Source organism: Hyperolius riggenbachi, chromosome 4 (genome assembly GCF_040937935.1).
Source record: "Hyperolius riggenbachi isolate aHypRig1 chromosome 4, aHypRig1.pri, whole genome shotgun sequence".
Classification (NCBI taxonomy): Eukaryota; Metazoa; Chordata; class Amphibia; order Anura; family Hyperoliidae; genus Hyperolius; species Hyperolius riggenbachi.
In genome coordinates this window covers 445,289,867-445,313,685 of record NC_090649.1, presented here as the reverse complement: position 1 = coordinate 445,313,685, position 23,819 = coordinate 445,289,867, and the positions used below count along the sequence as shown (strand labels likewise).

Here is a 23,819-nt window from a genome sequence, read left to right as displayed (position 1 = left end):
TTTATAGGAATTCTGCCTCCCCTGGGATGGCGTTTATGCGACCTGCGTTTTCTAATAGTGATTACACAAGGTCCCTATTTTCCTGCTGTTATTTAGATTTATGTTTTATTTCACATTTACAGACCAAATTTACTTTATTTATGTATATTTATTCATACATTAAACATTTATATAGCACTGATACTGTATATTGCTCAGTACTGTACAGAGGTCACTGATCCATTCCCATCAGTCTCAGCACCAGAGGAGCTTACACTCGAATGTCCTCACCACAGTCACGCGCGATCATTATTAGACATTTCTATTGCTCTGACATATATCACAGCGCTGTACAGAAATTACTGATCCATTCCCATCAGTCTCTGCACCAGAGGAGCTTACACCCTAATGTCCTCACCATAGCCACACACTATTGTTATTATACATTTATATAGCACTGACATATTCCACAGCGCTGTACAGAGATACCTGATCCATTCCCATCAGTCTCTGCACCAGAGGAGCTTATACTCTAATGTCCTCACCAGTCACACTCTAATATTATTATACATCTATATAGCTCTGACATATATTACAGAGCTGTACAGAGATCATTGCACAGTAGTGTACAAAGGTCACTGATCCATTCCCATCAGTCTCTGCACCAGAGGAGCTTACACCCTAATGTCCTTACCATAGCCACACACTATTGTTATTATACATTTATATAGCACTGACATATTCCACAGTGCTGTACAGAGATACCTGATTCATTTCAATCAGTCTCTGCACCAGAGGAGCTTACACTCTAATGTTATCACCAGTCACACTTTAATGTTGTTATACATTTTCATAGCTCTGACATATATCACAGAGCTGTACAGAGATAATTGCACAGTACTGTACAAAGGTCACTGATCCATTCTCATCAGTCTCTGCACCAGAGGAGCTTACACCCTAATGTCCTCACCACAGCCACACACTATTATTTGTGTACATTTATAGAGCTCTGACATAGTCCACAGTGCTGTACAGAGATCACTGATCCCTTCCCATCAGTCTCTGTGCTGCACCAGAGGAGCTAACACTCTGTCCTCATCACAGACACTTATTATTATACATTTATATAGCTCTGATATATTCCACAGTGCTGTACAGAGTTCACTGATCACTTCCACCAGTCTCTGCACCAGAGAAGCTTACACTCTAATGTTTTTTTCATTACGGTTATCTTGGGAAGAGCCATTTCTGCGAGTGATACAGCCTGTTTTGTGTCTGGTTTGCTGACAGGTTCTCTTGGGAAGGAGTATATTGAGCAGGATGACATTATGCATCTCTTGTTGTTGTAGAGCGGTGCTGTTTATTGTGGAATATTCTCTCTAATCCTCTGTGATGCTCCTGGTGTTTAATTGCTGCTTCTCGGTAAAATCTTCAGCCTGCTCTTTGTCAAATGAGCTTTTTCTAAATAGTCATCCTTAATCCCCCCGTTTGTAAAGGTCGCGTGTGAATTATCCACGCGGTGCTCTCAGGGGATTTCCATCTTCCCAAATCAAGTCTGCTTCAGATCACAGGAAATAAGACGGATTCAGCCCGACACCTTTTCCTGCTCTCTGATATCTTTCTTCACTTTAGCAGCAAAATATCTCTAGTTCTTATAATAGATAGAAATCCTCTGGCTTTACAGTATAGAAGCAGGGCTGGATTTCTGGATAGGCCATCAAGGCCCAGGCATTGGGTGGCACCTGGCCAAGGGGCGGCTGGACATGGAAGAGGGATTGCTGCTTATGGAAGAAGGCGCTGCAAATGGAATACAAAGGTTGCAAATAAGGAGCAACACATGGAAATAGACAACTGTTGCCCAAGGGACTTTTATATAGGTGAAGGGGGCGGCTGTACATAAATGTTATGCATGGAAGAGGGGGCTGCACAAGGAATATGAGGGAGTGCTGCACATGGAAGTGAAGCTAAAAAGTATAAACCTGGCCTTGTACAGAAGTACTGATAATCCACTTACTGAAGTCACAGTTTAGCTAACTGACATTATTACAGTGTCCATAACAGTGCATGCAGCCCTGAGCTATACCAGCCCGCATGGTCCATGATATGGGGGGAGTTCTGGAAGAAAAAAACCTCCCCTCTCCCCCAGAGCCCTTGTCTATGTCAAGGACAAAGGGCTCATCCCCAACTCCGTGCGTAAAAGGAGGAGGGGGTATTTGCCCCAATGCCTGTGTGTGTAGGCCCCAGAAGGATGGCATATTATGGAACCTGGAAGCCCCCTTTAATACCAATCATATATTGCACATCTCCACCATGGGTTAAAGAAAAAGAAAAAAAGACACCACACACAGAAAAAAACAAACAAACCAGAAATGTTTATCTTTAGTGATCTTGTGCCAATATCCTCTAGATCTCCATTAAAGATCCCCCCCCCCCAACCAGCGATTGTCCGCATCCACCGTGCCCCCATGCTGATTAGCCCCCTGCAGCAGAAGCTGATCGTCTGGCATTCCCCACCCACCTGGCCCCCTCTGAAGTGGCCAAGTTTAAAGAAAACCTGAACTGAACATAAAAAGTCAAAATAAACATACACAAGTCATACTTACCTCCTGTGTAGTCAATCTATTTCTCCTGTCTCGCTTCCTGTTCGTTCACTGTGATCAAGGGAATTCTCCGTCCTCCATTTTGAAAATGGCCATTACTCCATAACAGCTTCCTGGTCAGCACACAGTTAAACTGTAACATCGCCCACTTGAGCCATAGGGAAACATGGACACATCAGTTCTCCTCTCAGCTATAACTGACAGCAACTGATATATAACTGACAGCAACTGATGTATTTCAGTTCTGACAAAATGTTGTCAGAACTGGAAGGGATTATTGTCAGAAGAAAATGGTGAGCTTCTGAGAGGAACTGATGGCAAGGTAACTATGTAATGTTCATTTGAAGTTACCTCATGTGTTTATTTTAAATAATTTTACTCAGTACAGGTTCTCTTTAAAACATAATTTAAAATATATTGCTTCTTTCCCAGAAGGGAAAATAACAATCCTGCTCTCTGTGTATATTTCAGGCTGTTTAACAAGCCACATTACAGTGACATAGCTGTGATTATTCCGGTGTTCCCTGTGACTTTACCTCTCATAGCTCCCCATACGCTTCACTGAGAAGCCACCGTGCATGACTGTCAGCCGTTACTGAGATGTGAGCGATTACTTCCTGCTGCCGATCTGAAGATCTCTCCTCCCTGTGGAATCCAATGTGTCATTTTAGTACACTCAGCAAACCTGTAGGGGTGTGACGGGAGCAATAAATTTTACTTCTTACTCTGTTCGGGCGTATGAATCAATGAGGCAAAAGGAGAGGAAAATTCTGGGTATCCTAACCACTAAACCAAACACTGTTGCCATGGTTTCCAGAAAGTCTGCTAAAAAAAGTTTTAGTACCTACAGAATGAAATAAAAAAATATTTGTGTCCATACACACCTATGATTTTGATTGCCCAATTTTACCACCTCCATGTAGTATGAGAGCTTACTTACACAATCTGTTCATAGTATTCAATATCTGTTGTCCCTCATACTATCATCTTTGGCCAGTCAAAATTGGATGTGTGTATGCACCCTTATTTAATGGCATTCAGTTTCAATAACTTTTACAGTGGTCATACTGTAGGTGTTATATTGAATTTTGTAGGGTATGCACATACATCCAATTTAGATTGGCCAATGATTGACCAATTTTACCACCTCCAATGTAGTAACAGGGGCAGCAGATTTTGAATACTATGAACGAATTGTGTAGGTAAATTATCCTACTACATAGACGTAGTAAAATTGTCCAGTCATTAGCCATTAAATATTGGATGTGTGTGCGCACCCTTAAAGTCCCCATACACACATCGGTGTTCCTGCAGATTCGATCACGCTGATTTTGACCAAAATTTGGTTGAAAGTATCGATCGAACGGGACAAACGCTGTTTGTATTCACCAATCATCGGATTTGCTGCTAGAATATGCCTTGTTATCCTATACAATAAAACCTAACTGTCCCTGCGTACGCTCCTGTCCCTGTGTCCGTGGGTTTGCGCTACTGCGCATGTGCTGCACGGACAGTCGTTGGGACAGGAGGACGGGGCCAGGGAGCCGGGCGGACGGGTGCGTGGGCGTATGGGTTCGCACGCGGCAACGGGTGTACATGCATGCACACAGACATACGGCGATGAGAGAGAGAGACCTAGAGCCCGTTTTTAAAGAGAAACTTCAACCTAGAATTGAACTTTATCCAAATCAGTAGCTGATACCCCCTTTTACATGAGAAATATAATGATTTTCACAAACAGACCATCAGGGGGCGCTGTATGACTGATTTTGTGCTGAAACCCCTCCCACAAGAAGCTCTGAGTACTGCGGTACTCTGGGCAAACTGCCACAATGTAACAATGTTCACAGACAGGAAATAGCTGTTTACAGCTGTCTCTAACAGCCAAAACAGCTAGGAGCAGCTACATAACCTGCCCACAGTAACAATGTCACCATGTAATAAATGTCAGAATGTAAATCAGGGAGAGGAAAGATTTTACAATGGGAAAACACTGACTAAATCATTTTTACATAATTATGGTAAAAATGAAGCACTTTTTTTACTACATTATTTTCACTGGAGTTCCTCTTTAAACGGCTTAGGTCTACTAGTCAGTTATAATTCAGTTACATCTTGCAAATGGCTGATTGTTATGGCTGATCAATAAAAGGATAACATTCATGTAAATTATATTAATTTATATATATTATTATTAATTTATATATATATAAATTATTCATTTATATATTAATTAAATTTCATGTAAATTATATGTAGCTTGAAATAATTTCCTGTTGATTAGTATTGGTCCAAATTCAAGCTGCATAACCTTTAGGCTACTTTCACACTTACTGCATCGCACCGCAGTGCTCTCCCTCGCCGTAGCCTGTCGCGAGTGCAATGTAAGTCTATGGGGACTTACACACTATGATGACACGGTGTGATGGAAGCAGCAAAATTGGCGCAATGCCATCTCAAACTCTCCAGCGCGTTGCCTACAGCATGGATTATGCAAGTCTATGGCGGTATGCCAAGTGACGAAACGTCGATGATGTACTTCCTGTCCAGCAGGGAGCACGTCACTGGTCGGGGGTGGAGCTATGCATATAACTTTGTCAGCACACTCCGCCGGGTAATATGCACGGAGGAATGGTATCCTGCCCTGGGCTCTCCTGCTGCGGAACAATCACACTGCACATTATGTGAAACCAGCCTTACATGAAATCTGAATGCAAGGAGGAATGATTGCATCTCATTGATTACTCCTACTGATAATATGCTAATCTGAACACCCAAGCCACGCCCAGAATAATCTAGTAAATCTCGCTCTGGTCTCTCCTACCTGGAAATAATTGTGAGACAGTGGGAGGTGCCAGTTCTGTTGCCGCCCACATCATAGGCGTGGTCACAGAGAGCTCCTCTTTCTTGTGTGTTTTTGTAGACCTGTGTAGCTATTAGGGGAATGTAGACTTTATTGGAGGGAATGGTTTGCTGGCCTGGTGATGTCACACAATGTATTTTTGTTCTCTTTTAGGTCACCTCAATGTGCTGCTTCGTGTGACCAATATTGGCACAACCAACACCACAATCTGGTCACAGAACGGTGACAAGGGGAATAGGTGGCTGCTCGCCCACATTCAGATCAACCCCACCGGACCCTTCCAGGTAAGAGGGTGACCATTATGACTGCCCTGCCCCTGAAGAGAGGCAGCAAATCTGTGTGATGAGAGCGGTGACTGCTCCTCTTATTTTATTGTTAGTCCCACTACTCCACTTATTTCTTCACTAGCCTACCAGCCCTACTGCTCTGCATAACAATCCTACTGCTCTGCGTAACAGTCCTACAGCTCCACCTACCAGCCCTACTGCTCCGCCTACAAGTCCTACTGCTCTGTCTACGAGCCCTACTGCTCGGCCTAACAATCCTACTGCTCTGCCTACCAGCCCTACTGCTCCGCCTACGAGCCCTACTGCTCCGCCTACCAGCCCTACTGCTCCGCCTACAAGTCCTATTGCTCTGCCTACGAGCCCTACTGCTCCGCCTACCAGCCCTACTGCTCCGCCTAACAATCCTACTGTTCCACCTACCAGCCCTACTGCTATGCCCACCAGCCCTACTGCTCCGCCTAACAATCCTCCTGCTCTGCCTACAAGTCTGACTGCTCCACCCACCAGCCCAACTGCTCCGTCTAACAATCCTACTGCTCCGCCTACCAGCCCTACTGCTCTGACTAACAATCCAACTGCAGGACATTTCACACTGGGGGGACAGTGACCAGGGGTCCGTCATGTTCGTTAGTGCTGTTTATATCAAACACCTTTACTGCCATGCACCCAGGGTTGGGGAGTCAGAGTCGAGAAGTGGAGCAATGAGACATGAATATGAAGTAGTGTCTGCATAGAATTAGCAGGTGTGACATCAGTGGCATAGCTTAGGAGCTCTGGGCCCCAGTGCGAGTTTTACATTTTTTCCCCTCAAGCGCACTATACATAACAATTGATATGGAGAACCAAAACCTGCCAAGGATAATTGCAGTGTCACAGTGGTGTAAGCAGGGGAGGGAACAGCTGCAGTGTCATAGCGGTGTAAGTAGGGGAGGGAACAGTTGCAGTGTCATAGGGGTGTAAACAGGGGAGGAAACAGCTGCAGTGTCATAGGGGTGTAAACAGGGGAGGGAACAGCTGCAGTGTCATAGGGGTGTAAGCGCGGGGAGGGAACAACTGCAGTGTCATAGGGGTGTAAGGAGGGGAGGGAACAGTTGCAGTGTCATAGGGGTGTAAGCAGGGGAGGGAACAGCTGCAGTGTCATAGGGGTGTAAGGAGGGGAGGGAACAGTTGCAGTGTCATAGGGGTGAAAGCAGGGGAGCGAATAGCTGCCATGTCATAGGGGTGTGAGCAGTGGAGGGAACAACTGAAGTTTCATAGGGGTGTAAGCAGGGGAGGGAACAGCTGCAGTGTCATAGGGGTGTAAGCAGGGGAGCGAATAGCTGCCATGTCATAGGGGTGTGAGCAGTGGAGGGAACAACTGAAGTTTCATAGGGGTGTAAGCAGGGGAGGGAACAGCTGCAGTGTCATAGGGGTGTGAGCAGGGGATGGATCAGCTGCAGTATCATCGGGGTGTAAGCAGGGGAGGGAACTGCTGAAGTGTCATAGGGTGTGAGTAGGGGAAGGAACAGCTACAGTGTCATAGGGGTGTAAGCAGGGGAGGGAACAGCTGCAGTGTCATTGGCCTCAATTCACTAACCGGTACTAAGGTGGTTAGGAGGCCTTAACAGTTTGTGGGCGCAAACTACAGCGTTAGGGGGTTTATGCCCACAGGACCATCCACATCGCGTGCAGCGTGGCTGGACAGTAATAGTGCACGGTGCGACGATAACATCGCACCTGCTGTCCTGTAAACGTTGCACCCGTTGCGACGAAAACGGCGCATCGGGTCATCCGAAACGGCACTTCGGGGGTCACCCGATGCGACGTTTACAGGGCAGCGGGTGCGACGTTATCATCGCACCGCGCACTATTACTGTCCAGCCGGGCTGCGCGCGTTGTGGGTGGTCTTGTGGGCGATGTAGCTTTGCGCTGCTATTAATGCGCACAAAGCTACAGGCATTTCACTCCGGCGGTAAGTCTTAGCGCTGGTTAGTGAATTAAGCCCATAGGGGTGTGAGCAGGGGAAAGATCAGCTGCAGTGTCATAGGGATGTGAGCAGGGGAGGGAACAGCTGCAGTGTCATAGGGGTGTACGCGGGGGGGGGGGGGGGGGGAGGGGTTGGGTACGGAAGACGATGTAATAGTTACAACTAATCAAAGCACATTTAGGTGAGGTGATCATTACCGGCTTAGCACCAATAAAGAGCTAATAAAGCAATTTAAAGAGGGTCCCTGTGGTCCAGGGGCCCTGGTGTGGTCGCTACCTCTGCAGCTCCTATTGCTATGCCACTGTGTGACATAAAAACCTGCACATCATGGAAGGAAACCATGCTGATAATGTGTCGGTGTTGTTGGCGCTTATCGATGATGGGGAGAAGCGATTTCAGGCGCACCGCATCGATGTTCTGCATTCTCTACCGCTTCCATGTCACCCGATTGTATACGAAGCACGATAACACCTAGATTATCATTATTATTATTCCTATAAAACCTATCCTATTTCCCCCCAGAAAAGTCAGAATATTCCAGCCATGTAAACGATTCGCCTCTCGGTAATAATATACAGCGAGCAGCCACAGCAGAATCTATTTCCATACTCGTAACATTATCGCAGTAATCTGTAATCTGTATGGCTGCTGCCGGGAGATGGATCTATACGACTGATGGAGACGGGAGGATTATGTTATGTGTAGCGACACAATTACCATCCAAACACTGCCGGTGCTAAAATATGTCATGTGAGATCAATCCCAGAGAGACCCAATGACTTACCATTTATCAAGGAGTCAATGTAACACAGGACAACCGCCCAGGACTGCAAAATACAAATCACAAACATTCTGTCTATCTATAATATCTATTATTATTTGTATTTATTTATAAAGCGCCAACATATTCCTTGGCGCTGTACAAAGTAAGAAACAAACATGGGGTACATAATAATACAGACCGTGGTGTACTCCAATATACAGAATTGGTACAAAATACAGAATCAGTACAAAGTACAGAATTGGTAATTACAGTGAAAGAATTAATATGAATAAATGTGTAACAAATTCCAAGACACAAAGGGTGAGAGAGCCCTGACCTTGTGAGCTTACAGTCTAAAGAAATGGGGGGGGAGAGGTGGGGTAGTATACTATACTCATACCTAGAGGCAGTGTGTTTTCAGGTTATCTAGTACCTAGGTTCTCAACATGTGGTACGCGTACCCCAGGGGGTACTTCTGATGGTTCCAGGGGGTACTCGGCCTTAATATACTTGGCCAAGAACAACTAATTTAGAGTTTTAGAAAATGGTTAACCTTATTTAAACAACACCAAATTAGTGTTTTAGCTAAATAAAAGCATTTGTAAATGTTTGGAATTTGTTTAGAACCAATTATCATGTACTACGATTAAATATATATTTGTCAAGGGGTACTTGTGCTAATGTTTACTATGCTAGGGGGTACCTTGTAAGTACAGGGTTTTAAAAGGGGTACATACCAATAAAATGTTGAGAAACACTGATCTAGTAGGAGTACAACTTGGCTAAAAGGTGGCCTAAGATAGAGCGTATGCTTGATGGAAAAAAGTGAATTTTGAGGGCCATTTAAAGATATCAAAGGTTGGGGAGAGACGGATGTGTTGTGGCAGGGGATTCCAGAGGAGGGGTGAGGCACGTGAGAAATCTTGTATTCGTGAATGGGAGGAGGTGATTGTAGAGGAGGACAAAAGAATATTTATCTATCTAGTAGTTAGACACACCAGTGTATCAATGCTTCAGTGCTTTAATCCAAAAGTTACATCAGTTACAGCAATTAGGGAGTGTCAAGGTGGCCTGACAGCCGTTTCACAGGTTCCTCCCTGCTTCGTCAGAGGCCAAAGGTCAAATAACAGAGAGAGGCCCCACTATATATAAAGTACATAGCATAAAGTAGCTCGCCTCCAATCAATACAGCCTGCTACGAGCCACCCGCTGGAGGCAGAGCACCGGAGTGACATCACACCAGGAACGCCCACAAGGCTGGCATAGTCAATCACTGGTCAGTGGCTTTCACCCAATCTGTGCATTGCTCCTCCGGGGCTGGTCACTTGTGTCCAGAGATAGAACAAGGTTGATTGCGGCTCGGATCTACTTGTCTATCTATCTACTTGTCTATCTATCTATATACATATTTATCTAGTAGCTATCTATCTATATCTGACTGCACATTTGGAACAATAATTACTGTACACAGTTAAAGTACAGAAAGTCATTTTGAGAAGTATACATGCAGTGTGTGACATTACTGGAGAATTAATTCCTATTGTCTTTCTGTCCTCCCTCAGGTCGTTTTTGAATGTGTGATTGGTCCTGGGGTGGAGGGGGACATGGCCATCGATGATGTCACTATTAAGAAAGGAGAATGTCCGAAAAAGCAAATTCCACCAACAAAAGGTGAGTCTTTATACGGGGCAATGTGCCGCGTTATCAGCTGAGAACACAAAGCTGAGCGTTCTGAAACCCCATCCAATAATTGATGAAACGCGCCGACCATTTGACGGTTTCTATGTCCTCCCCGTGTTTCCGTCAATTAGACAATAGATTCTGTAATTGCCTGATAAATCCAGCGCCGTTAATGAGAAACCACATGAGAAAAGACAATTACAACGCCACAAAGTGACCTTGCAAAACAGGAGACAAATCAGAAAGTCACTAAATGATATCGTTATTATTCAGCCCAGACAGACAACACAAAACGGGAAAACCTTCACGAGAAAACAGGCGCTTTTCGGTCGCTTTTCTTCACAGTTGATCAAATGTCATCAGTTTGCAGTTCTAATTATTTTCCCTATACATTTGTTTTTTAAAACAAAACACTGAGATGGATACAGGGTGAGCCCCTGCTAAAATCAACAACCAAATTCTGTCAACAAATCACCTTCTCAATTGCACAAGCTAATTAACTTCCACGTGCGATCAAATGTAATAATTTTGATTAGTTCAGCATAGAAAGTGTTTGTCTGTGCAACTGATATCAAACAATCAGGTCCACCCATAGACAATGTCAAAAAAAAAGATATGAGTGATGAAGTAATGGACAGTCACAAATCAGGTGATGAATAAAAAGTAAATAATGAAAAGGCTTTATCAATCCCTTGGCGGCCGTCTTGTCGGTACCTTGTCGGGAATATAGTAAACATCACTGATAAGCAAATTACAGCCAAAAAATTTTTCCTGGCAGAATACAACTTCTGAGGGCTGGCAGAGATAAAATACATAAACTATTGACCTTTTTCTAACTCTGAGACAATTAATAGGCTGCTACTGATTAGAGGCATTAAAACATTTAACCTATTTTGTAAATGTTTAACCACTTTACCCCCGCGCGTACGTATTTCTCCGCCCCTTTTTCCATCCTTTAAAAACCAGGGACGGAGAAACACGTACTTTCCGCGTTCCCGACGCTGCCGGCGCTCCCGCTCGTAAACACGCCGCCCGCCGCTAGTAAAACCGCCGCCGCCCGCTCGCCCAGAGATCAATGAACGGGAAAATCCATTCCCGTTCGTTGATCTAAGCCCCGCAATGATCAGCTGCTCTCCTATGGGCAGCGCGATCATTGTGAGAAAAAACTCACGTGTCCAGCCTCCTTATTCTTCCTCCAAGCTTCCGGAAGGAAGCTTGGAGGTCGCATTAAAACAAAAAGTTACTGTGGCCATCTTGTGGCCAAATAGTAAACTACACCCTACACATTTTTCACATACAAATAAATGACTTTTACACATAAAATTAACTCATTACCTCCCACACTCCCCATTTTATTTTATTTTTGTAATTAAAAAAAAATTAAAAAATTTACAATTAAAAAAAATACATAAATAGTTACCTTAGGGACTGAACTTTTTAAATATTTATGTCAAGAGGGTATAACACTGTTACTTTATAAACTATGGGCTTGTAATTAGGGATGGACGCAAAACTGAAAAAAATGCACCTTTATTTCCAAATAAAATATTGGCGCCAAACATTGTGATAGGGACATAATTTAAATGGTTTTATAACCGGGACAAAAGGGCAAATGCGTTTCATGGGTTTTAATTACAGTAGCATGCATTATTTAAAAACTATAATGGCCGAAAACTGAAAAATAATTATTTTTTCCCCCACATTTTTCCTATTTTCCCATTAAAACACATTTAGAAAAAAATAATTCTTGGCATAATGTCCCACCTAAAGAAAGCCTAATTGGTGGCGAAAAAAACAAGATATAGTTCATTTCATTGCGATAAGTAATAATAAAGTTATAGACGAATGAATGGAAGGAGCGCTGAAAGGTGAAAATTGCTCTGGTGGTCAGGGGGTAAAACCCCTCAGTGGCGAAGTGGTTAAGACAAAAAAAGACAAATAACATTTATATTGCGCTTTTCTCCTTGCAGGCTCAAAGCGCCAGAGCAGAGCAGCAGCCACTAGGGCGCGCTCTATTGGCAGTAGCAGTGTAAGGGAGACTTGCCAAAGGTCTCCTACTGAATTAGTGCTGGCTTACTGAACAGGCAGAGCCGAGATTCGAACCCTGGTCTCCTGTGTCAGAGGCAGAGCCCTTAACCATTACACCATCAGCCAACTGCTGAAATAAAATATAAATATAAAAGAAAAGCATGGGATACATAAAAAAGTCATTTTTAGGAATAGGAGGATATTTATAAGTTTATCTCATCAGTTTATTTTCACCTCAGGTTCACTTTAAAGAAAACCTGAACTGAAAATTAAAAATCAAAATAAACATACACAAGTCATACTTACCTCATGTGTAGTCTACTCTTCAATCTATTTTTCCTCTCCCGTGTCCTGTTTGTCCACTGTGATCAATGAAATTCTCCGTCCTCCATTTTGAAAATAGCCATTACCCCATAACAGCTTCCTGGTCAGCACACAGTTAAACTGTAACATCGCCCACTTGAGCCATAGGGAAACATGGACACATCAGTTCTCCTCTCAGCTGTAACTGACAGCAACTGATAAATAGCTGACAGCAACTGATATATTTCAGTTCTGACAAAATGTTGTCAGAACTGGAAGGGTTCACTGTAAGAAGAAAATGGTGAGCTTCTGAGAGGAACTGATGGCAAGGTAACTATGTAATGTTCATTTGAAGTTACCTCATGTGTTTATTTTAAATAATTTTACTCAGTACAGGTTCTCTTTAAGTCTATAGCAAAGAAGCATAAAGTGTCTTGTACTACTACAGTCCTTCCCTCACCAGGCTATCCCTCCAAAGTGGATGGGACAGCGAGAAGGTAACGGGTCAGAGAGGCTACCATGAGGCCTATGGCATCTTTGAACCTGATGATGGAATGATTGTGATTTAGTATAGTATTTCCTCCGGTGTATGTACACTCTTAAGTTCAGAATGTCCATTTTGTTATTAATCACAAGACAGGAAATGACAACTGGCTAAGTGTTGAAGACAGTCAAGCCAATGCAAAAGGTTCACAAGTTTGCTTGATTTGCCCCTAGAGATATACGTTTCAGAACACTTAAACATTGCTTGTTCTTAAACTGGATAACATGCGTTCTTATTTCTGGTGATCCTGGCTTCTTATTTCACCAATGTTCCTCTTGTCTTGCAGCTGTAGCATCTCCCGGCAACGCGGCCTGCCACATGCTCTCAGGATCTCTATACTGGCTCCTATCCTTCTTCTTATTCGTTCTTCTGAGATGATACCAGGCTGCTCCCGCTGGATCCAGAACGAGGCCTCCCCATCTTTGCACCCTTTCCTCCTCAATCCTCCTCCACCGACACACCAAAGTGTCAAGATATTACCAAAGACCGTCAAGCGTGACTGGCTTGAAGGGGCCATTGTGGCTTCCTTTGAAGAGACCATTGCGTCTACAATACTACTACGGGGAGAGAGAAGCCAGGGTAGGAAAGGACAATGACAGTAGCGAGGGACGACAATGTCGGGACAAGATGGAAGCAGAGAGGAAACGGGAGATATGGAAAGACTATTGACTCCGAGATGCTAAGACTCTTTCACATGGGAGACGAGGAACTGAAAAGATAATTATAATAATCTAAGCGAGAAAGATTTACAAATAAACTGTACAGAGAATATAAGCACAAATTTCTAACAAACTACGGAGACCGTGGCTGGGAGAATGTTACTTTGCCCTGGGGCGGCAACTTTATGGCGACGTCCCGGCTGCTGTAGCCCAATTTTCTAAGTAGATCCCTTGCGTGCTGCTCTATCTCATCTACTCTCATGTACGACTACGCCATATGCATGTGCTACGGTTCCCCTATGTACATCGCCATGTAATCATGTGTCTTTCCCATTACAGACTCCATCTTGATCACGTGTAGACATTATGGGGTCACATGAGGGCGCCTGTTCCCCCTTTCACAGGAATAGATCGTAGACTTCAGTGAAGGACAAGTTAGAGAGATCGAATCTATCCAGAGTCTGGAGGCGTCCTATAGCCAATAGTTAAGGTCTTCCCAGTGGCCATGTGACGAGAACGTTCGAGTCTTGGGCTATGTCCAGCGCCCTACTGGGTCTGTTCGCCCAAAGATTGGAGATTACAGGTAATTCCCTAATTTAGATATATAAGTATATTTATTATAGAAGGAAACTCGTAGGCTGCTCGAAATCCGGTTAGCGTTCTTCCTCTTTACCGAATCGACAGACGTGAAGTGCCCTGATCTCACACGAAAACAACTCACCATGTCCTTCCGTCAAGCTCAACGTTCTTTATATCATAACTCTGGCTCATTTCATAGACATTTCACAGACCTCATCAGGGTACATCACACGGCTCATTCCATCCATACAACCACATTTAGGAAAATTGTTACCAAATCTGAACGTTTTAAATAAACAGATATCCTTTTCTATTGCCGGTGTTGTGTTTCAGCTGTTTGAGTAAGTTGAGAACAAGGTCCAGAAAATCAATTTCCGGTAAGTTATCAGGGTGAGAGACAGATCTTACGGACAGCAGATTACCGCATACATGTACAATTTGTAAAGGAACACACAGATAGGATTGGAGGAATCCTTTTATGTTCTGATCCAGAGCATGATGGGTATAAACTGTCCAATGATGGCTGCTCTGGATCAGCAAGCAAGAATACAAGCTATACCAGCAAGCTGAAACTCTTAAGAGTGAGTACACACATCCAATTTTGATTGGCCAATTGTACCACTTCTTTGTAGGGTGAAGGTTTACCTACACATTCTGTGCATAATATTCTAAACCTGTCGGGCCTCATACTACATGGAGGTGGTAAAATCGGTTAGTGATTAGCCAATGAAAATTGGATGTACTAGGGCTAACGGTAGATATGCACAACAGGGTGCAAATGCTTTCTCCTTGCATGCAAATTGTATGCAGCTTAGAAATGGGTTAGCTAAAACTGTCAAGAGTTCATCTGATTCGCCCAATTCCAAGCTGTGTACGACTTGCACAGAATTTGCATGCAAGCCAGAATTATTTGCATCTCATTAAAGGACACCTGAAGTGAGAGGGATATGGAGGCTGCCATATTCATTTCCTTTTAAACAATAAAAGTTGCCTGGCACCCTGCTAAACTCTTTGGCTGCAGTAGTGTCTGAATCACACACCTGAAAGAAGCATGCAGCTAATCCAGTCAGACTTCAATCAGAGCTCCTGATTTGCATGCTTGTTCAGGGTCTATGGCTAAAAGTGCTAGAGGCAGAGGAGCAGCAGCGCTGGTTTAAGGGGCCCCAGGGTAAACGTAATCTGTGGCACCCCATGAACCCCGAGTCCATGGTGTCCCCAAGTGTCTGTCTCCCCTTAAAGGACCACTATCACGAAAAATTGTAAAATTTGAAATACACGAAAACACATAAATAAAAAGCACATTTCTACCAGAGTAACAAGTGCTATTAATTACTTTTCACAGAGCATTTTCTATGCTAAATTGCACCCAGGCCAAGGTTATAAAAATTGCGCCCCACACTCGTGGACTCGCGCACCTTTACACTTTTGAGACAGTCACACAGCCACAAGTAGATCTGCCTACTTACTACTGACCAGCCGCTCATCCAGGTGGAAGCAGGGACCAGGAAAACACAGGCGAAGAGACTAGAGCCCGGAAAGCCGACTCCTCCATGGGCACAGCGCACTGACAGCCTGCAGTACCGCTACAGGACAGCAGGTGTCCTCACGTGTTGGTATCGTGATGATGACTTCTGACGCAGGCAGCCTAGGAGGAGTCAAGGAAGGTGTTCGTGCTGATAATCTTCATTCTTCTTCCATTTGACTACAGCGCACGTCACTAGCTCCATCCTACTGCCCCCCTTCTTTTACTTGCCAGCCTGCGCCAAGGGCGGTCGACCTGACCGCACTGCCCAAAAAACAGCCTTGACTTTTCTCTTATGCTGCTGTCACTCACAGTAGGTAGTAGAAAGCTGACAGAACTGACAAGTTTTGGAGTAGTCCATTTCCCCAAAGGGGATTCTCAGGGTTTTCTTTTATTTTCAAAAGCATTTAGTAAATAGCAGTTGCTCAGTTGGACTGCCAGAACAGTGTGCAAACAGGTAGAAGGGGCGACCTGCATCTTTGTATAGATCCTTTCCAGGGAGTGTAAAGAATCAATTATATACTGAGCATCCCCCGTGAAGAGTTGGACTAGTCAAAAACCTAGTTCTGTCAGTTTTTTACTTACTACTGTAAGTGGCAGTAACATAGAAAAAAAGTTATTTATATCTCATTTTACTCTGGAACAGACATACATCTTATTTGTATATGTTTACATGTATTTTAAATTTTACAATTTTTTGTGATTTGTCAGCCTAGAGGCCGCTGGATTCCATAGGGTCGTGACGTAAAGGACACCCAAGATGAAAATAAACAAATGAAATAAACAACTGTATCTATCCTCATTCTCCTAAAAATGACTTTTTAAGATATTCCACAGTTTTATATTATATTTAAATCTACTTTTCAAATTTTTACTGTTTTATTGTTTTTGCTCAATGACACATTCATTGAAGTATGCCAGAGCTATAATCTATGAACTATTGGCTGTTTTTATCGCTTTCCTGCTCTCATGCTGGGAATACATAGCTCGATTCTGAGCCATTACGATTACGATAATTTCAGACATGTCCGATCTCCCGCCCGATCGTTTCGCCGCTCGATTCTGGATTCAAGTGAATGGAAAAAGATAAGAAAACCGAGCGGAAGATAAGAGAATTGACTTCGGAATCGAGTGGCGAATCCATCGAACTGGAGAATCAAGTAGCAAAATCGAGACGTGTATGCCCATCATCAGAAGCCATTTTCTGCTAGGAAAGTGTTTTATAGTTGTAATTTCTTATCAGTGAGGGTCACACTGTAGTCTGATCCAGTCCTGTAGTCTGACCCAGACAGGAGCTGCCACTTACATACCTGATGGTTAACTCTTTCAGGCAGAGAAAGAAAAAAAAGGAACACAGCATAGTTATTTGTGTGCTCGGCACTGTACTTACACGTCACCTCGGGTATCCTTTAATTTTCAAAGGTGTTGGCCTGCAGCAACGGCAGGCAGGGAAGCATACACTTTGCCTGAATTCACGATGGCCTGGTTGCCATGATTTCCAGTGATTCATGCACTGCAGGAACAGCAGAGCGCCTCTTCCCTCCTTGCAGGCATGGACGTACTGATGTCACATGCCTGCTATGACGGGGAGAGCGCCCTGTCACAGTGCACACTTTCTCACATTCATTGATTTTATTAGTGAAATTATTTTATGTATTATCAATAATGGTAAAGCCTAAATAGGTCGTACTGCTAAACATGGAAATGGAATCCCACCAGTTAAATCTCCTCCGCTCATGTGTGGAAGCTAGCTCCGCCCCCTCATTGGAACTGCTGGGAGCCACACGAGAAAGGAACAGGCAGGTATCTGGTTGAATGTTCTCTATAATGCCCCGCCTGGCAGAAGCTGCCCAGAACAGCAGAGCCAGAGCAGAGTCGAGGTAAGTAATGTATAGAAAAAGCAGCACAGGCAGGGCCAGTTCTAGAGAAAACAGAGCACAGGGGCTATCTATGGATGTACAGAGATGTCACTCCACACATCTATTTCCATATACCGTATACACTTGAGTATAAGAAGACCACACACACACACTCTTACCTTACGGACATGTTCTTATACATCCGCCGTTGTATTCTGCTATATTTGATATTCCTCAATAAAAAATTTTAGTACCAAAAAAAAATTCTGAAAAAATGATTGACTCAAGTATAAGCCGGTGTAGGAAATACAGCAGCTACTGGTAAGCATAGGATGTACTTTGTATCACCTGTAAAGATAGCAACATTACTTATACTTCATGTACTAGGTCATTAATAAATACATTAGGAAGAGTACTGGACCCAGTACTGACCCCTGTGGGAGCTCTTTGCTTTCTGTCCATTAGCCAGTTCATTATCCATGCACACAGATTGTTCCCCAGTTCTTGCATCCTCAACTTCTGCACCAGACTGTTGTGGGAAACCATATCAAAGGCCTTTGTAAAGTCCAAGTTTATCACATCCACAGTAATTCCATTATTTTATTTATCCTGTTCTCAGGCGTTACATTCATACATCACCAGGCCTGAACTTACATCACAGGAGCCTATAGGCACAGATGTTCTGGGACCCTAGACTTCACCCTCCATGGACCTACAAACACCCACCGAACTGCACCGCAAGTGTGCTGGCTGCCCCAGCCGTCACTTCTTCCCTACTTCCCTTGCCCATCATAGGTAGCTACAGGGGTCCCTTAGCATTAGATAGCCAGAGGTAAGCTCAGTATTAAGTAGCCAGAGGTGCCACTGACTGAAGGGAGATCTCATCAGTGGAATGCTGAGTGGTGGATGAGTAATCTCTCATTTACTCTCTGCTCGGGACACTGCATAGGTAAGGCAGAAGGGAGGCACTTGGGGAGGAGAGTGAGCCACCTTTTCATCATCAGGCACCATAGGCACATGCCTACAGTGCCTTATTGTACATCCGGCCCTGTACATCACACTACAAAAACAAAGACACTTAGGCAGGCCCGTTTCTAGGGCTGTGTGGCCGCCCTGAGCGCTATTGGGAGGGGGGCGCTGTAATGGAAGGGGGAGCCGCAGTCGCAGGGAGGGCAGCCCGACCTTTCTCTCCCTTCCTCTCCCCGGGCCGCCGTCCGTGCTCCCCCCTCGGACTGCAGCGTGAGCATGCAGGGAAGCGCTGTAAATAGCTACTAACCTCCCAGGTTCCAATCGCCGCTCACTCGTCGCTAGACTCCTCTCTGCATAGCCAGGTATACACACGCTGTTTCCTGTTAAACAGGAAGCAGCATGTGTATCAGCGTCTATGCAGAGAGGAGACCAGCGGCGAGTGAGCGGCGATTGGAACCTGGGAGGTTAGTAGCTATTTACAGTGCTTCCCTGCGTGCTCACTCTGCAGTCCGAGGGGGGAGCACGGAGGGCAGCCCGGGGAGAGGAAGGGAGAGAGAGGTTGGGCTGCCCTCGCTGCGGCTCCCCCCTCCATTATGGGGGGCACCTACTGTACCTAACTCACCTATACTGGGGGTCAGCTACCTAATCTAACCTATACTGGGGGGACAGCTACCTAATCTAGCCTATACTGGGGGGAGGGCAGCTACCTAATCTAAGCTATACTGGGGGGCAGCTACCTATCTAACCTATACTGGGGGGGGCAGCTACCTAATCTTACCAATACTGGGGGGGGGGGCAGCTACCTAATCTAACCTATACAGGGGGGGGCACTTACCTAATCTAACCTATACTGGGGGCAGCTACCTATCTAATCTATACTGGGGAGCAGCTACCTATGTAACCTATACTGGGGGGCAGCTACCTAATCTAACCTATACTTGGGGGGGGGGGCAGCTACCTAATCTAACCTATACTGGGGGCACTTACTTATCTAACCTGTATTGGGGGCACCTACCTACCTAGCTAGCTAGCCTATACAGGTGGCAACTATACTGGCTACCTGTATTGGAGGCACCTACCTAACTAACCTATACTGGGGGCACCTACCTATCTAACCTATGCTGGGGGCAACTATTCTGGCTACCTATATTAGAGGCACCCACCTAGCTAACCTGTACTGGGGGCACCTACCTATCTAACTTATACTGGGGGCACCTGCCTATCTAACCTATACTGGGGGCAACTATACTGGCTACCTACAGTGGGTTGCAAAGTATTCAGCCGCTTGACGTTTTCCACATTTTGTCATATTACTGCCACAAACATGCATCAATTTTATTGGAATTCCACGTGAAAAACCAATTCAAAGTGGTGTACATGTGAGAAGTGGATCGAAAATCATACATCATTCCAAACATTTTTTACAAATAAATAACTGCAAAGTGGGGTGTGCGTAATTATTAGGCCCCCTGAGTCAATACTTTGTAGAACCACCTTTTTCTGCAATTACAGCTGCCAGTCTTTTAGGGTATGTCTCTACCAGCTTTGCACATCTAGAGACTGAAATCCTTGCCCATTCTTCTTTGCAAAACAGCTCCATCTCAGTCAGATTAGATGGACAGTGTTTGTGAACAGCAGTTTTCAGATCTTGCCACAGATTCTCGATTGGATTTAGATCTGGACTTTGACTGGGCCATTCTAACACATAGATATGTTTTGTTTTAAACCATTCCATTGTTGCCCTGGCTTTATGTTTAGGGTCATTGTCCTGCTGGAAGGTGAACCTCCACCCCAGTCTCAAGTCTTTTGCAGTCTCCAAGAGGTTTTCTTCCAAGTTTGCCCTGTATTTGGCTCCATCCATCTTCCCATCAACTCTGACCAGCTTCCCTGTCCTTGCTGAAGAGATGCAACCCCGAGCAAGATGCTGCCACCACCATATTTGACAGTGGGGATGGTGTGTTCAGAGTGATGTGCAGTGTTAGTTTTCCGCCACACATAGCGTTTTGCATTTTGGCCAAAAAGTTCCATTTTGGTCTCATCTGACCAGAGCACCTTCTTCCACATGGTTGCTGTGTCCCCCACATGGCTTGTGGCAAACTGCAAACGGGACTTCTTATGCTTTCTGTTAACAATGCCTTTCTTCTTGCCACTCTCCCATAAAGGCCAACTTTGTACAGTGCATGACTAATAGTTGTCCTATGGACAGAGTCTCCCACCTGAGCTGTAGATCTCTGCAACTTATCCAGAGTCACCATGGGCCTCTTGACTGCATTTCTGATCAGCACTCTCCTTGTTCAGCCTGTGAGTTTAGGTGGATGGCCTTGTCTTGGTAGGTTTACAGTTGTGCCATACTCCTTCCATTTCTGAATGATCGCTTGAACAGTGCTCCGTGGGATGTTCGAGGCATTGGAAATCTTTTTGTAGCCTAAGCCTGCTTTAAATTTCTCAATAACTTGATCCCTGACCTGTCTTGTGTGTTTTTTGGACTTCATGGTGTTGTTGCTCCCAATATTCTCTTAGACAACCTCTGAGGCCCTCACAGAGCAGCTGTATTTGTACTGATATTAGATTACACACATGTGTATGCATTTAGTCATAAGCACTCATCAAGCAATGTCTATAGGCAACTGACTGCACTCAGATGAAAGGGGGCTGAATAATTACGCACACACCACTTTGCAGTTATTTATTTGTAAAAAAAATGTTTGGAATCATGTATGATTTTCGTTTTACTTCTTTGTATTGCTCTTTCACGTGGAATTCCAATAAAATTGATTCATGTTTGTGGCAGTAATACTTTTGCAACCCACTGTATACTGGAGGCACCTACCTGGCTAACCTATACTAGGGGCAACTATACTGGCTCACCTATGCCTGGCTACCTATACTGGGGTACCTATTCCTGGATACCTATACTGGGGGGATCTATACTGAGTGCAACTAGACCTGGCTAACCTATACTGCGGGCACCTATATCTGGCTCGGGGGGGGGGGCACAATTTTTACACCCTCGCCCTGGGTGCATTTTAGAAACTGCACTGCACTTAGGGCTTGTTCGGACTACAAGAGCTTTAAAAGCACTAGTGATTTGAAAAGCTCTTGCTAATGCAATGCTTTGGGGGATTTTTTACAAAATCACATCGCTCCAGTGTGAACACTCACATAGGATAACATTAGCAAGAGCTTTTAAAATAACAAAGCACTTAGAAAAGCTCTTGTAGTGTGAACAAGCCTCTAGCAGTAACAAAAATAGAAAATCCAGACTTAACTGAGGCTTCCTCCAGCCCCAACCCCCCCCCCCCCCTTCCTTCTCCCAGCCCTTTTGGTCCCCCGGCGTCCTCTTGGTCCCTTCCGCAGTCTCGCTGGCGGCTCCGGTAATCCAGCGATTTTGTTAAAGTCACACACCCTGTGCATCATCATGCCGGTCGCCATAAGAGTCCTGCGCATGTGTGGTTTCAGCCGAAGTCGCCGGATTGCCGAAGCCGCCAGCGGGAGGAAGGAAGGATTAGGAGGATGCCGGAGGACCTCGCAGTCTGGAGGAAGCCCCAGGTAAGTTCAGATTTCCTTTTTTTGTTACTGCACAGGGTCCCTTTAAAAGAAAAAAGTCTTTAAAAAAATCCCATATCATCAGTTCATGCTATTTTATTATTATTATTTATTTTTTAATTAAAGAAGTAAATGCTGATGCCTCTCTAAGGAAAGGGTGATTTAAAGAATTCATTTAATGGGTGCTGGTAAAAACAGAAAGTTTGCAAAAACATCAGAGAGAGAGTTTAATCAATTTACAGCAATATAATTACAGCTCTAAAATTTCCACTTCTCATTATTGAGGTTTTAGAAGCAACAGCACTTTGTAAGGATCTTCTTTATAAAATACATCATTATCAGGCAGCATCTTCAGCTACTTCCTGGTGATCACTGCAGCCATGGCCTTGGTCATATCAGGATATAGTGGTGTCTGTAGAACAGGGGAGATATAAAGCAGCTTCTTCTTCTATGTGCTGATGATCACTGCAGCCATAGCAACAGTTATATATTCAACATATGGCGCTAAAGCAGCTTCTCTTTGTCTTTGCTGGTGATCACTGCAGTCATGGCCTGCGTCATATTAGGATATTACTGGTGGCAGGAAATGGGTATATATACAGTATATATATATATATATATATATATATATAGAGAGAGAGAGAGAGAGAGAGAGAGAGAGAGAGTCTATACTTGAATACAAGTTGACCTTGTATAAGTCGACTCCAATATTTAACCCTCTTAAGCTGGAATTTTTTATTGACTCAAGTATAAGTCTACCCAGCAAAGTTAATGGCTACACTTGGGGCTCAGGAGGGGTTAATGACTGCTCTGCATACAGTATTGCAGCCATTAACCCCTCCTGTCCCTTAAGTGCAGCCAATAACTCCTTCAGGCCTCCAAGTGCTGCAATTATTCACTCCCTTTTATGCAGCCCAGTATTTCCCCCCTGCCCCTTTCCTTGTAATTGTTGTGGCCAGGACTTTCACACCTGTGTTTTCTTGGCATTTCCATTTCTCAAAGAATCACTTACCACTGGGTAAATTGCTGCAAATGGGAATGTCACTATCAGTACACACATAACGCAGTGTGCTCAGTGTTGTCCGTGACTCGTGTATAAGTCAACCCCAATACTTTTATGAAGTGAATCAGACCTAAATTTCTAGACTTATACTCGAGTATATACAGAATGTTTGTGCGTGTGTATATATATATATATATATATATATATAATTTTTTTTTTTATTTAGTATTTATACAGGGGCCCACATCTTACAGAGCACTTTACAGGGTACAAAGTCATGTCATTAACTGTACCTCAGAGGACCTCACAATCTAATCCCTACCATAGTCATATTTCCATATTAGTCTAGGACCAATTTTAGTGGTAAGCCAATTAACGTATCTGTATGTTTTTGGGATGTGAGGGGAAACTGGTGTGCCCGGAGGAAACCCTCACAGAGATGGGGAGAATATACAAAGTTCGGGCAGATGGTACCCTGGTTGGGATTCAAAACCAGGGGCACAGCACAGCTAGGGGGGAGTTCAGAAAATCAGAATTAAAGGGACTCTGAGGAGTAGCAAAAAACAAAATCGGAACTTACCTGGGGCTTTCTCTTGACCCCGGTGTCCTCCTGGCTCCTCTCCCAGTCCTTCCGCAGAAATCACGACCAGCGACACCGGGGCCGAGTGT

The 23,819-nt window shown here is 44.3% G+C and overlaps 1 protein-coding gene across 7 annotated transcripts in view; it reads left to right on the top strand.

Moving 5' to 3' along the window:
- MDGA1 (MAM domain containing glycosylphosphatidylinositol anchor 1) overlaps positions 1-14,566 on the top strand; it is a 561,871-nt gene extending 547,305 nt beyond the window's left edge. For all 7 annotated transcript variants that reach the window (XM_068232696.1, XM_068232699.1, XM_068232695.1 and 4 more), the window contains 3 exons: positions 5,596-5,726; positions 10,021-10,129; positions 13,300-14,566. In XM_068232696.1, coding sequence (XP_068088797.1) covers positions 5,596-5,726; positions 10,021-10,129; positions 13,300-13,391 — 332 coding nt within the window. In that variant the 3' untranslated portion in view covers positions 13,392-14,566. The remainder of the gene's footprint in view (positions 1-5,595; positions 5,727-10,020; positions 10,130-13,299) is intronic.
- Positions 14,567-23,819: the final 9,253 nt, after the last annotated feature.